The sequence below is a fragment of the Neovison vison genome, chromosome 1, assembly GCF_020171115.1.
Source record: "Neovison vison isolate M4711 chromosome 1, ASM_NN_V1, whole genome shotgun sequence".
Taxonomy (NCBI): domain Eukaryota; kingdom Metazoa; phylum Chordata; class Mammalia; order Carnivora; family Mustelidae; genus Neogale; species Neogale vison.
The window spans coordinates 133,845,214-133,860,509 of record NC_058091.1 but is presented as its reverse complement, the minus strand read 5'-3'; the positions used below and the strand labels follow the sequence as shown (position 1 = coordinate 133,860,509).

The window sequence follows — 15,296 nt, the reverse complement described above, 5'->3', positions numbered from 1 at the left end:
GGTGAGGCCAAAATGTAAACTGGTGCAGCCACTATGAAAAACAGTATGGAGGTTCCTCAAAAAATTAAAAATAGAACTACCCTGGGGCGCCTGGGTGGCTCAGTGGGTTAAGCCACTGCCTTTGGCTCAGTTCATGATCCCAGTGTCCTGGGATCGAGCCCCGCATCAGGCTCTCTGCTCAGCAGGGAGCCGGCTTCCCTTCCTCTCCCTCTGCCTGCCTCCCTGCCTACTTCTAATCTCTGTCAAATAAATAAATAAAATCCTAAAAAAAAAAAAAATAGAACTACCATGCAACCCTGCAATTCCACTTCTGGGTACTTACACAAAAACCCCAATCTAAAGAGATTTATGTACCCCTATGTTCACTGCACCACTATTTATAATATCTATGGTATGCAAGCAACCTAAATGTCATGATGATCACGGAAAGGCTAGCTTAGAACCCAAAATGTATCTGATCAATTAATATACAAGTATTGCCTTTTTATTTCATTTTTTTCTGTGCCTCTGCTCTTATAGTTCGTATGACTGAAACACCTGGGGAACAAGAAGTGAGAACTAGTATTCACTTCTACCTGGCCCGCACACAGCAGGGTTTGGCGGGGGGGGGGGGCATAAAGGTTAGCTCCGTGAACAAGGATAATACTAGACTGGTCATTGCTCAAGAGAACACCTGAGCCACCTATGGCATTCTGACCTTTGTAACACTACCTATATCCAGTTATTTTTTTCCCACACACATGTCCATTAAGAATCAGTTTTTAAAATATCAAGAAGATCATGCAATGTTCTGCCTACTTGATTTTTTGTCCATTTTCCTTTAGACTGTACAGGACTAATGTTTGAGAAGTTCACAATAATCTGATTCACCAGGGCATGAAGTCATACACAGACCAATTAGCTATTTATAAATGGATCTGTCCTTATAATTTAAACCATGAATCTGGTACAACTACATGATAAAAAGGTGACTACTGACTACACCAGGAACCACGGAACATTTTTTATTTAATCAAGCATTCACAAGTATGTGACAATAAGCGCCAACCCTTTCCTATTTAGGAGTAGTTATTATTAATAGTGTGTGCAAGAAAAAGACATGAAGTCTCAGTAGGTCATAAGTTTAATGAGTTGTTGCTGTGATGAGGCTATCCAAAAATCTGATTTTGATCCCAGCTGTATTAACAGAAATGCGTAGTCTAGAATACACTACCCAGTCACACCCATCTTGTGCATAACTCTGGGCACTACCTGTTTAAGAATGGGCCCTAGCAGACATGTCAAAACCACGTCACATTAAACGAGGATGAGAAAACCAGGACTCCTTTCAAAAAGAGTTTAAGAAAACATAAACTTGATTAATAAGAGCCTAAATTATACTATAGATCCAACCGATACCAGTTAGGGAGGAGGTAAGTAGCAAATATCCCTTGTCTTTTGAAACTGGAGAAAACTAAAGCAAGGAGTACCAGAATGAGTTAATGCTCAGTGCTGAAAACAAAAGAAAGTGAGGTGGATATGTGTCAGTGTCCCCTTAATGTTGTAGAGACCAAACCTGGTAATTCAAGTATCAGGTGTTTTAGTTTCATATTTTAAATAGCTAGTTAACCACATTTTCATTTTTCTTCTTCTTTTTTTTTTGTTACACAGTCTTAGAAATCCTCACTAAGGGATCAGTTCTAAAATGAGCAGCTGTACAATGTATAATCAAATTATAACTAACTTTCCTTGGTCCTTATTCAAAATAGATAACTACTAAATAAAATATTAACAGAACACTTTCACATTGCTATAGTTTCCTATTACTCAGATCTCATTCTACATCTAGACAGTGCTGGCAACGAAGACACCGTAGAAAGTATTTCTTACAGTAAACTTTATTTTCATTGGTATTTCATTTGACATAATTCCAAAGTAGGTCTGTGCTCTAGGAAGAGCCAAAGAACAAAAATCCTAAAGCTCTTAAGACACTTTTTTCATACTGTTCTGAGTAGGGCATAGGGCTCAAGGCCCCCAAAGTTGATACGTAACATTTTACCCCTTGAGATTTTACCCACGGATACATGAAGAAGAGAGAACACCAAGTACAATAATCAAACTGTACAAGAATATATAAGAAGCTCTTGGGTTACATACCACCCACCTCTTTAAGGTTGTAATGATAATGACTGATTTCTTCTGGAAAGTTCAGTATTATTTTTGTTCTGTTTCATTAAGTAAAATGTCAGAATATGTTAAAATGCTGCATTTGTTTCTCTTAATACACTAAAAATAGTGGAAGTTTTTAAATTCTTCATGAGTCCAAGCGGGACATGGCTACTACTGATGGGGTCTACTCAAAAAACTAACTCCAAGTTTGGCGACCATCAGCAAACTGTTCAAAAGAAACACATAAACAAAAAACATCAGGTAAAGGACAGAACAGGCACTTGACTATTTTTACAAGAACTAAAACTGCAGATCCTTCAAAACCACATGGTGAGGAGATGCCAAGGCAGAGCAGGCACAGGTGAACCTCCAATCCTGGAAGTACCAAAGGAGTAACATGCCAAGGGGCAGTCTTGCACCCCACTTGCCTTAAAATAGTACATGTGAATCAGGAGCTTCTCATCTAACAGCCAATAATTCAAAGAGATGAGCAAACCGAAGCCTGGGAAGACCAAGGTCTATTCAGGGTCACAGAGCTGGATCACGGTACACTTCCAGTCTCCCAGTTCACCACTCCTGACCTTGGTCTACACTGACTATAAAGCATTATGCTTGACAGCATCGTAACTATGATCAAAGTCAGGTAAGGGATCTTCTTCCAAATATTTAAAAATTCTGTTCTCAGAGTATCTGTATTATACTTAAGGAATATGGTTTTTTGTTTTTTTTTTAAATCTGGTTTGAGACAATACGATTTAATCAAAATTCCCTTGTAGGAAAATTTTTAATAATAACGGATGCCCACACGACTCAGAAATATGGAACTCATGCTGAAAGTCCCAGAAAGAGCTGCGGTCATGGCTTTGCATGAAGCTCCTCCCACTGTAGGCAGGAGCCAGGACAGACCAAAACGCATTATGTGAGAGCCAATTCATGAACGCACTTACTTCGTTCTGGCATTAAATCAACTACTGTTTCTGCAGCCTTCCCTATTTGTGTGTAAATTACATCACTTCAATTGATATCCAGGATCAGGCACAGCAATAGTTAAGTCTTTGAATGCACAAAATCTTGGGGGGCATGAAACTAAACTCCATACTGGTGAAGAACAGCAAGAGAAAAGAAAATACCTGGCACCGGCAATTAAGCCCGCAGGCATAAATTTTCCAGAGTGGTAGAATCTCATTCCCATAATGCCAGCTAAGGTTCCAGATGTAGCTGATGGGAAAGAGAAAAAGAATCAAAGATCATTACATCTTATATGCAGGAGAACGGACGTCCCACCTATCTTTCAAGGGCCAGACCCCATCTTATACTATCATCTCCTTCCCCATGGCCACCCACGCTCTATGGGGCTAAGAACAAATACTGGAATGTAAGGCCCTCACAGGCTGAGCCAAACGGCCTTCTTGGCCTTACCTCCTACCACTCTTCAGCCACAGTTTTCTCCAAATTTGCCACAGATCTTTTTTTCCTATCCTGGCTGATGTATTTAGACTGCATGCTCTTCTTGTCAACATCTGTTAAAACACCTATTATATGCCATGCACTGCACTAGGGGATGGAGGACAAAACTATCATCAAAAAAGGTATTTTTTTTAAAAAGATTTTATTTATTTATTTGACAGAGATGACAAGTAGGCAGAGAGAGAGAGGAGGAAGCAGGCTCTCTGCAAAGCAGAGAGCCCGATGCGAAGCTTAATCCCAGGACTCTGGGATCATGACCTGAGCCTAAGGCAGAGGCTTTAACCCACTGAGCCACCCAGGTGCCCCATCAAAAAAGGTATTTAAACAGGGGTGTCTAGGTGGCTCAGGTCATGATCCTGGAGTCCTGGGATGGAGCCCCGCATTGGGCTCCCTGCTCAGCGGGAGTGTGCTTCTCCTTCTGTCTCTCACCCTGCTCATGCTCTATCAAATAAATAAATAAAATCTTAAAAAAAAAAAGATCTCTAAACAGTGGGTTCAGCCTATATCGGAAGATCAGGAAAGGACTTGCTGAAGAAGTAAAGATCAAGCAAAGATCTAAAAAGTAGGAGTGAATGAACTAAAAGGGGAAGAGAAAAGCACTTTCCATGAGGAGGGAATAATACATCCAGGGCCTTGTGGTGAGAGGGAACTGAAGCTAAACTACAACTAGCAAGGAAGAAGGGCCAGACCACAGAACCTCGAGAGCCATACCAGGGACCATGGTCTTCATCCTCAGAGAAATGAGAAGTCATTTAAAGATATCAAGCAGAGGGATACACGAGCAGAAGAGAACTGTAAAAACAAAATTCTAGCTGTTCCATGGAGAACTGCGGCGAAATCAGGGCATGTAGGGTTACCAATTAAGACACTTCCTCAGGAATGCAGGCAAAATACAGGGATTACTGGGATGGTGACAGTGGCCATAGGGACAGAGGAGACAATTCAGGATATGTGCTGGAGGTGGTGTCAGGAGGACTTCCTGGTGAATGAGACAGAAAGATGGAGGGCAGGAGAGCAAGACCCAAAAGGATGGAGAACACCAAAAGACCAAGGTTATAGGAGAACAAGAGGTCAGATTTGGGTAGATGCCTTGAGACAACTAACAAAATATTTTAAGCACATAACTGTATACCTAAGAGTAAAGCTTGGAGGAGAAACCCATTTGTGAATCAATGACCTGTTTCAATAGTAATTTAAGGCCTGGGCTCCAATGAGCCAAGCAAGATGGTATAAAGAATACAGAAAGAGCCAGGTCTTGGGGCACCTGGGTGGCTCAGTCAGTTAAGCAGTCAACTCTTGATACTGACTCAGGGTCCTGAGACTGAGCACCACATTAGGCTCCGTGCTCAGCAGGGAGTCAGTTTGGGATTCTCTCCCTCTCCTTCTGCCCCTCCCCCTGCTCACTTGAGCTTTCTAATATGTAAATAGGTCTTAAGAAAAAAAATTTTAAAAGAGCCAGGTCTTAAGAACTTCAACATGTAATTGCCAAAAGGAAGATGGGTTAACAAAAGAGAACAAGTAAATAAAAAGGAAAACAGGAGAGTGGAAAATGTATTGGTCTATTATGCTAAGAAAGCTAACAGCCCACTAGAATGAGGATTAAAAAATGTACACTGCAAGGGCGCGTGCATGGTTCAGTGAGTTAAGCATCCAACTTTGATTTCGACTCAGGTCCTGATCTCAGGGTCCTGGGATTGAGTCCCGTGAAGGGCTCCTCCATGCGCAGTGGGGAGTCTGCCCAAGATTCTCTCTCCCTCTGCCCCTCCCCCATCTCATGAGTGCCACGCCCACTCTCTCCCTCAAATGAACATCTTAAAAAAAAAAAAAAACACAACTGGATTCTGAAAAATTCAGGTCACTGGCACAATCAGGGAAAACTATTTCCATGGACAAAGAAGACAAAAACAAGAGACTGAGTGGGTCGAGAATGTGAAAGGGGAAGAAGTAAAAACAAGCAGTATAACACACTGTTTAAGAGAAGTTTCTAAAGGGGAAGAAGGGCATCAACTGGAGAAGGAAGTGGGGTCACAAGAGGTCCTTTTTTCTTCACTGGGTGAGAGAGGACACACGTGAACACAGGCAGGAGGGAGCCATCTGCATGGTGGAATCAAGTAAGAGATGGCACCTGTGGCAGAATAACACTCCAGAAGGTCAGGGAGAAGAGACCCAAAGGCTGGGTGGAGAGACTGGCCTTGGAGAGAAGAGAAGAGCACAGCGGGAGGTATGGTTGCTGACGGCACGCTGGAGCCCCCAAGTGATGACTGCTGCTCTTCTTTAGGTAGGCAGTGCCGAGAGGGGAGAAGTGGAATCAGAAATGGGGAAAAAAGTGAGCCACATGGATGGCCCAGTCGGTTAAGTGTCTGCCCTCAGCTTAGGTCATGATCCCAGGGTCCTAGGATCGAGTCCTACATTGGGCTCCTTTATCAGCAGGGAGCCTGCTTCTCCCTCTGCCTGCTCTGCCTGCCATTCCCCCTGCTTGTGCAGTTGCTCGCTCTCTGATAGATAGATAGACAGATAGATAGATAAATTCTTTGGGCCCCTGGGTGGCTCTGTTGGTTAAGCGACTGCCTTTGGCTCAGGTCACGATCCTGGAGTCCCAGGATCAAGTCCCACATCAGGCTCCCTGCTCGTCAGGGAGCTCCTGCTGACCTCCCCCCTCTCATTCTCTCTCAAATAAATAAAATCTTTAAAAAAAAAAAAAAAAAGGGGAAGAAGTCTGAATGTCTTTCAGGAACTTGAGTGAGGGAGCTGTGAGGCAGCCCGAGAGCTGGGCACCTTCTCCTTTTGCAGCACACCCCCACACTGGCCACTGCTGACCTCTACTGCCCAGCCCATGGCAACTCATGCAAACCACTCCGTTAACATGCTTGTTCTCCCCACTATACTTTTAAAGGCCAGAACTATAAATTTCCCAACTCTGCGGGTTTGTGGAGACCGTGAGATGCCCACAGTTCTAGTGCAGAGCCTGATACATGGGTGCAGCTCAATAAAAATGCCCCCAAAGCCACCCTGGTAAGTAGTAATCTTCCCTTCCCGACACTCCTCACTCTCTGGGCAGCTCACAGGGCACTTCGGCTGCCCCGCAAATGGTTTCATGTCAGTCAAGGTAAAGGCTCCTTGAAGGCAAGGCCTCTGCCATACATTTAGCTCAGTGCTAAAGGGCTAATATTTTCAAATGTGAAAAATACTGATGCAAACCTAAGCCGGACATGTGATCCTCTGCGAATGCTCAAGCACAGTCTTCAGTGGGCCATCATAATGATTAAGAGACATATACTTGCCTTGCATAGCTTTATTATTAATTTCATTGGTTAAACCTAAATCCATGAGGCATGAAAACCTTTCTGTATTCTGTACTTAGAAAACAAACAGAAACCAGCACAACTCCCCCCACCCCCAATTTTAAAACTTCCCTAGAACTTGGCAGAAGTAGTAAAACTGTCTTCATGTGAAGAACCTGACAAATTCCACCAAACCAGAGCCTCTTGGTAGAGGACTCTAGATACATAATTGTACAACGGAGACAGTGACACTGACATACCTAGGAACACCCAAATGTTCCTTGGATCCTGAGACAGCTGATAAGCACCCAGGCCTGCTAAGCTACCAAAAAGAAGCCCAGCAGCCAGTGACGGGACACTACCTGCAAGAAAGCAAACAGAGTCCTGCATTATAATGTCAGCCATTCATTTCATTAACAGAATTCACAAGATTTCCTTTACCTTTTCCCGCAAAAAAAGTTTTTTTCTCAACAAAGTTCATAACCAAGGAGCTCTCAGGCAGGAAAACGTTTGGGGGAGTTTGCTGTTTTACAGAAAAGGCAGGGTAATAGCACACTAATCCTCTTTTTAACTAGACAGATATTTCCATCTGGGGTGAAAAGAAGGGCTCCTAACCAGGCCTGACTAACCTGTCAAGGGCTGGAAATGTCTGTAGTTAGAACTCAGGCAAATCCCCCAAAGGAAAGGGAAATAAGGGCAGTGAGTTAAAACAAAACAAAACAAAAACAAAAAACAAATAAAAAACACAACAAAACTGGAGAATAAGAATATAAGAATTCTGGGGTGTGTGTGTTGGGGTGGAGACGCAGGCTAGAACTGAGGTAGAAACAGCACATTTACTGACAGACCTATGTCTAAAGAGGAGACTTCAAAAAAATGAGCAGGGAAAGAAAAGAGGTTTCTTCCTACTTAGCACAGAGATGACACTCTGGGGTCAAGGCTGATGTGTGGTAGTCAGTGATAATAACAACCTACTACCACCCCTGCCCAGCAGCTTTAGATAAAGAACTGAAGGACAAGTGAGTAGACAAGAAGCCTGACTTAGGTCAACCAGATAATGGAAAAGCGAGTGCAGGAGCAGCTATACTGATAATAAGCCCGCCCTCAAGCTAGAGGGCTTAAAGCAAACTTGACTCAAAGGAGATGGCACTTCGAGGACTCACTCTTTACCAGCAACAATGTGAAAATCTTAGGAGGTTTAAGCGGCTACAAATCATACCTGCTTTTGCATAGCCAATGATGCCACCAGAAGCAACCAGGGCTGCATAGCCAAAGCCAATCCAATGTAAAGGCACTCTGAAAATGAGAGCGTAAGAAATCAGTGCCAATCGTGGCTTAAAAAACAATAATAAAAAAAAATACAGGATGGGATTAAAACATCATTCCAGAAGAGTGACAGGACTGTACAAATGAACATAAATCCCAGAGGTCAGATGACTTGACGTAGTCGGTGACAGAGCTGGAACTCAAACCCAGGTCCCTGCCCTACATGTCCACCCTCCCACATACCCTGTGCTCTCCAGCAGCCTATTCTCACAGTCCTTTGCAGATAAGGAAGCTAGCTCTGGCTAATCCTCTCCCATTCAGTGTACTTACAGTGGGCCAGAGTCCTTCTGCATTGCTCTTTCACTCTCACCAGAGTACACCAGGCCAGCACCTGCGGAGGTGGGGGCTGGATCAGAGATGGTTAACTGCAGGGCTCTCTAGCAGTCAGAAGGAAATGGACCCAAGTTCCAGCTCCACCCCTCAGTAGCTAAGAAGTAGCAGTCAAGCTACTAAACTCTCTTAGCCTCAGCTTCCCTCACTGTGCAGAAGGGTAAGAATGGTAGAAATTTCCCAGGGCTCCTGTGAGCATTAAACGGGGTAATAGGAAAAGTGCTTAGCACGTAGTAAAATGCCGAGCAGATACCAACCGTTTTGGTAATAACCTCCATTCTAATAACACACGCCTACAGGAAATGGAACGCAATTCACTGACCAGCTCTGTACAGATGAGTTTACCTTCTCCTCAGCTAAGCAGCTTATTACTCAATCAGAAACTAAGTATCCCCTGTGTCCTTAATCGAGCTATTTTAATTGCCCCTTTCTGCCCTTGCCCCAAGGATTCAATTATTGCAACACTCAACATCTGCAAAACTTTTGGATGGTTATTTACTCTTGCATCCAAATCACAGCTCCTTCGACTGAGCTCGGCGAGGGGGTAAAATACTGGAAAGCTCATGTCCTAGTTAACGTGGGACACTTCGCAGGGTGTAACTCCTACTTTCTTAAAGAAATGCGTTTGGTATCCAATGAGTTTTAAAGCCTGGAAGCAATTCATACCTGTTTTGTTTTAAATATTTAATTGTGGGGCAGGGGAATGCCAGTGGTTAATTCCAAGTAGCGCCGAGTTACTGAGACTCTCAAGGAGCTGGAGCAATAAAATCCACAGGAAACGAGTCACCACCAGGCTACATCGGTAAACATTTGTCTCAAGAGCACAGGGATTCTGCAAGGTTCACACAGTTTTTCAGGGAAGCACAAAATGCGCGACCAGAAAGGCAACTATGACGCAGCCTAACGCTCCTGCCTGGGTCTGAGGGACGAAGAGTGGGCGGGAGCAAAGCCTCTCCTGTAATCCCCCAAAAGTCAAAAAGGTATAGAATAATAACAATTCCCAAGTACCGAACCGCTTTGCCGTAGGTCCACACCGGCCTTCCGAGGCGCACAAGCCGTGAGGCGGACTGCACTGGTCCCGCCGGAAGCGACGCCGCGCGCTCTGCGCCCCGGCGGCAAGGCGGAGCGTGGGGCGGGGCAAAGCCTAGAGCGGGGCTTGGGGAGGGGTGGAGTCGCGCCGCGCGCAGGCGTCTCGGGAACCGGAGACGCATGGGGCGGGGCTCGAGGGGAGGAGTCATAGAGAGCGCAGGAGTCCCAGGAAAGAGAGACGTATGGGGCGGGGCTTGAGGGGAGGCGTGGAGGCGCGAGCACTGCATCCGGAGGCGGGGCGGGACCTGAGGCGGGGAGTTGTGCTACGCCCCCTGGGTCCCAGTGCCGCAGCTCCCACAGGGCGGACGACCTTTGAAGCTGGGCTCTCCAAAAGCCTCCTGAAACCCAGAATTTGAGTCGACTTTTGCAAGAGGCATCGCGAGTTGGGCCCTGCCTGAGGTGCGGGGCCATGGATACGAGAGAAGGGCACCTGAGGATGGACTCTGAAAGGCCCCTTTAGTGGAGGGACTTGTGGTTTACCGGATGTAAACCGGTGGCGTGCTCTGGCCAGATCGCGTTTTTTGCCTCCAGTGGTAAGTACTTTCTTCCTGCAGAGATGGTGACCGCAAACCTGGGTGTTTACTTGAGCAGCATCTTAGAGGAGGAGAGAGGATGAGTTAAATATAATTTCCCACTACCTCTGTATGCCCTAGTGTCCACAAAACGTAATCTCCCTTCCGCTACAGATCTGCTTCTCTTCCTCGCGTTTCCTGCAGGACCACTAACTCGATTGCTGTACAGAAAAATTGGGGTGTTTATCCTTGATAAGTCTTTCTCCTTAATCTCCTACAAGAATCAATGTAGATAAATCTTATAAATACAATCTTGAGTGAAAGAAGGAAACTGCAGCTCATGCATACTCCCAAACAAAAACTTTACAATTACAGCAGTTCCTGCCTTTGAGATACCAAAACTGAAGCCTGTGTTTACCGTAACTAATTTTAACCAGGGAAATCAGATAAGGACTAAGAAGAACTTGAGTCATTCCAGTATGCCAGACCCTCACTGAGTTACTGGAAGATGCTGAACAACCAACAATGGGACTTAAAACTAGCTCAGAATGGATTTGGGGATGCCTTCCTCCCTATTCAGGTGTAAACTTAAACCTTAGTTGTTTTTTTTTTAATGATTTTTTAATAGATTTTTATTTATTTATTTGATAGACAGAGAGAGATCACAAGTAGGCAGAGAGGCAGGCAGAGAGAGAGGGGTAAGCAGGCTCCCTGCTGAGCAGAGCGCCCGACGTGGGGCTCGATCCCAGGGCCCTGAGATCATGACCCGAGCTGAAGGCAGAGGCCCAAACCACTGAGCCACCCAGGCGCCCCACTTAAACCTTAGTTTTAACCACCGTGATCTTACTCCTGTCCTTTAGACTTAAAGAAATTGAACCACAGAGAATTAAGTAAGTTACCTACAATCCTCAGCCTGGCTGGAGCTGTTATTTTGAAGGTCTTTCAAAACCTACACCCTTGACCTCACTTGTGTTGCCTCTATGTCATTCCTCAACCAAAACCCAGTGGCCCCCTTTCTCATGCAATGGCCTGTGAAATCCTACACATCTACCTCCCTGCCCTCAGCTCACTTTCATCCCGACTTTGCTCATGCTTCAGCCTCCCTGTCCCCGCCTCTGAGCATTTGCACCTGTTTCTTCATCCGCCCAGCACTTCCCAGATAATCTCCCAGGTCACCACCTGGTCTCCTTTCTGTCTTTATTCAGCTGTCACTTCCTCAGTGAGGCGTTCCTGGATCATCTGGTTTAAAATGGGTGGCTCATTTGGTGAAGCGTCTACTTTGGCTCAGGTTGTGATCTCAGGGTGCTGGGATCAAGACCTGCATCCAGCTCCCTGCTCAGTGGGGAGCCTCCTTGTCCCTCTTCCTCTGCCTCCTGCTTGTGCTCTCTTGCAAATAAATAAATCTTCAAAACTAAACTAAAATAAAATTGCAACACATATGCAATTCTCAGCGTATTTTCCTCCATGGCACTTACCTCCATATTTAGTGCTGTATAACTTTCTAATTATTAAATCATCTCCCCACCCTAGTATGTAAGTTCCTAGAGAATGCGGGTGTTAATGCAGCACTTAGAATAGTGCTTGGCAGACATAGTGGATGCTCAGTAAGCATGTGTTGAATGAATGAGCAGATGTGGAATAAAAGGAGAGGCCGGTCTGCAGAAAGCAGAATGAAGACAATATGCAGAGAGAGGAGACAAGAGGGAGAGATTGCCCTGATCACACCCTGTCCCTTTCTGAGCTCTGGTTCTCTTTCTACCCTAGCTTCTGTCAGACGCACCTGTGTCTGTTATAAATCCATCCCCATGCCCTCTGTTGAAGTTTGGAATAAACAGAATTGCTCTGTGTTTCTTGCAGTTAAATGTCTCTTTTAGCTGAGATAGCACCCCATTTCTTTTGCCAGAAATACGTTTTTATCCTTGTCTAAAAACTCATCTCATTTTTAAAAATTTATTTATTTGACAGAGATCACAGGTAGGCAGAGAGGCAGGCAGAGAGGAGGAAGCAGGCTCTCTGCTGAGCAGAGACTGATGCAGGGCTCAATCCCAGGACCCTGAGACCATGACCCGAGTTGAAGGCAGAGGCTTTAACCCACTGCGCCACCCAGGCGCCCCCCTCAATCTCATTTTTTATTAAAAAGTCATCAGTCAAGCTGCCCCTGACTATCCCAGGCCATTTTATGTGTTCTGTGAAAGGAGGTGTATGCAAAAGGACCACCAAAGGTCAAAGAAGTCATTAGACCCGAGAGGGTTAAGGCTAACAAGTCTAGCTTGGCAAGTAATGACTTATTAGGGGGACAGAGTGTTTCTTTGGCTGCCACAGTACAGATAGACTTGCACATGTCTCCTGTCTCCAGCGCAGATCAAGGATGCTATGCCCTGAGGGTGTGGTTAAACAAAAGGAAAGAATGGGGGGACCTGTACTCAGGAAGGTTTCAGTCACAAAACAGTCATCATGGCAGATTTGTCCAAGATAGAATTAGTTTGGTTCATAAAACATGAAACATTTACCAAAATGTTTGTCCTTTGGGCGGGGGATCACACTTTTCCTTCCTAAGGTAGTGCCTGGCACATGGTGAACACAATACACGGCTACCGAATAAACAAAGGAGGGGGGAGGTCTAGGTCACCTGGCACAGTCTAAATTGGGAAGGAGTGAATTTGTGATGAGAATCTGCTCACACACAAGTACCAAAGTAGACAATTCAACATTTAGATGGTGAAGACTATATGCAGACTGTACATTTCTACTTGGAAAAAAGAAACAGAATGAACATGAATTCCCCCAAATAAATTACACAGTTTTATAGGACCTGTTGTCAATATAAAGGTTTCCAAGGATACTACCAGGTAAGTTCTGCCAGAGGTCACTGAGCAGCAAGGCTCATAGACTAACCTAAAATGCTTGAATCTTTATTCAATCAATTTACAACATGAGGAGGAGAGAGGTGGTTCAAGATGGCGCCATAGAAGACCCTGCATTCACTTTACCCCGTGGACACGCTGAATCTACACCTACATGCACAGAATTACTTCTGAAGATCTAATGTGATTGAATAGCTTCTGCACAATGAATATAGGGACCACATAGAGAAGGGCAGAAGAGACAGAAACATGGTAACAACGGTAACCACCAAAGCAACAACCTACAGTAGGGGGTAATATCACTGAGGAACTCACATGTGGGTTTCGTCATGCCTGCAGCATTGCAAAAACCCAGTAATTCAGGCACCTGGGAGGCTCAGTTGGTTAAGCGTCTGCCTTCGGCTCAGGTCATGATCCCAGGGTCCCAGGATTGAGCCCCACATCGGACTCCCCACTGTATGGGAAGCCTGCTTCTCCCACTCCCTCTGCCCTTCCTCCAAACATTTATATTTGCACTCTCTTCCACATACTTTCTCAAATAAAATCTTAAACAAACAAACAAAAAAAAAACCCAAACAGTTTAAAGGCAACTAAACTATTAAGTAAAGGAAATATATTTATTAACCCTAGAATGTCTACCAAATGGTGGGAGAACTACTGGAATTCTCTGGGGTAGGAGATGCCAGTGAGAGCCTTGGTTTACATTCCCCCTCCACCTGGATAGCATGGCAGGGAGCAGAGTCCAGGCGCTCTAGCTCACCTGCCTGGACTCCTAACACCCCAACTGCAGCTGTCCACCAAGGTGGCCCTAGCACAGGCGGTTCTGGGACCCAACAGGCCTGCACCTGACTTTAGCATTTCACCAGGAATGCCCCAATACCTCATGCACTGGGACACTCCCAACCAGCGCCCATTCCATCCCAGCCATGCCACAGCTGATAAAGGATTGCTATCGAAAATACAAAGAACTCTTAAAACTCAATTAGTAAGAAAACAGTTTTATTAAAAAAAAAAAATCCAGATATTTTGACACCTTACCAAAGACATACAGATGGCACATAAGCATATGGAAAGATGTTCCACATAGGTCCTCAGGGAAATGCAAATGAAAATGAGGTACCGCTACACACAAACTGGCCAAAATCCAGAACGCTGACAACACCTGATGCTGGGTGAGGATGTGGAGCAACAGGTACCCACAGACATTGGTGGCAGGAATGAAACATGGCACAGCCACATGGGAAGACAGAGTGGTAGCTTCTTACCAAAGTACACATGCTCTTTCCATACAGCCCATCAATCATACTACTTAGTATTTACCCAAAGGAGTTGAAAACCTGTCCATCCAAAAACTTAGGCATGGATGTTTACCACAACTGCCAAAACATGAAAGCCACTAAGATGTCCCCCAGTAGGTGAAGGGTAAACTGTGGTACACACAGACCACGGAATACTATTGAGCATTAAGAAGAAATGACTCATCAAGCCGGAAGAAAATGCAGGTTACCAAGTGAAAGAAGCCAATCTGAAAAGGCTACAATACTCTGATTAACCACATGACATTCTGGAAAAGGCAAAACTATGGAGGCAATGAAAAGATCAGTGATTATGAGAAGTCGGTGGGGGAGAGATGAACAGGCAGAACACAAGAGATGTTTCAGGGCAGAGGAAGTAGTCTGGATCATATTAGTATGTCATACATTTGTCCCTACAGTGTACACACCAAGAGTGATCCCTAAGGTTAATTACGAACTTTGGGTGGTTAGGATACACCGATGTACATTCATCCTTGGTAAAAAGTGTACCATTCTTAGGAATGATGTTGATCATGGGGGCGGCTAGGCATGTGTAGAGGCAGGGGGCATACAGGACATCTCTGTGCATTCCTCTCAATTTTGTTATAAACCTCAAGGTGTTCTAAAAAATTATTAAAGGAAAACCTAACAAAAACCCCCAAACCTTATTCATCTTTGCTGGTAGGCCTAAAGGTAACGAAGAAGTGGACTGACATGTTGGAACACAGAATTTGGCTCATTTCCTAGATTTCCTTCCTGTGAAGGGAGTGGCAATTCAGTCTCCAAATGTCAGAGGTCTCATTTTGCCTGAGCAGGAAGGATTCCCTGCTGACCTCAGGTATTTGGCAGCCGGTCAGCTAGTTCAAATCTACGAATCCTCTATGAATGTGTCTTTTCAAACCACCCAAGAATCCACTGGAGGATACAGTAAGAGACGACAAGATTATAATCAACAGGCTGAATTTAAGACTACTTTGGCTAGAT

The 15,296-nt window shown here is 44.8% G+C and overlaps 1 protein-coding gene across 3 annotated transcripts; it reads right to left on the bottom strand.

The window, feature by feature from the left end:
* Positions 1-1,859: 1,859 nt before the first annotated feature.
* LOC122912729 (transmembrane protein 14C) lies at positions 1,860-9,656 on the bottom strand. Of its 3 annotated transcripts, none has more exons than XM_044258848.1 (6): positions 9,561-9,656; positions 8,493-8,568; positions 8,116-8,192; positions 7,157-7,258; positions 3,279-3,366; positions 1,860-2,374 (listed from the first exon to the last, which is right to left on the bottom strand). In XM_044258848.1, the coding sequence occupies exons 2-6, from the start codon at positions 8,513-8,515 to the stop codon at positions 2,320-2,322; spliced, it is 345 nt and encodes a 114-aa protein (XP_044114783.1). In that variant the 5' UTR covers positions 8,516-8,568; positions 9,561-9,656; the 3' UTR covers positions 1,860-2,319. The 3 variants fall into 3 exon arrangements, with proteins under 3 accessions (XP_044114783.1, XP_044114772.1, XP_044114791.1); XM_044258837.1 differs by having other exon boundaries at positions 8,493-8,553; XM_044258856.1 differs by having other exon boundaries at positions 8,493-8,553; positions 9,566-9,656.
* Positions 9,657-15,296: the final 5,640 nt, after the last annotated feature.

Coding starts and splice junctions, on each gene's coding strand:
- LOC122912729 (XM_044258848.1), bottom strand. CDS start 8,515: ATGCAGAAGGACTCTGGCCCACT. Junction 8,193..8,492: donor CAGAAGGACTCTGGCCCACT/GTAAGTACACTG, acceptor TCTCATTTTCAG/AGTGCCTTTACATTGGATTG. Junction 3,367..7,156: donor GAACATTTGGGTGTTCCTAG/GTATGTCAGTGT, acceptor CTTTCCCATCAG/CTACATCTGGAACCTTAGCT.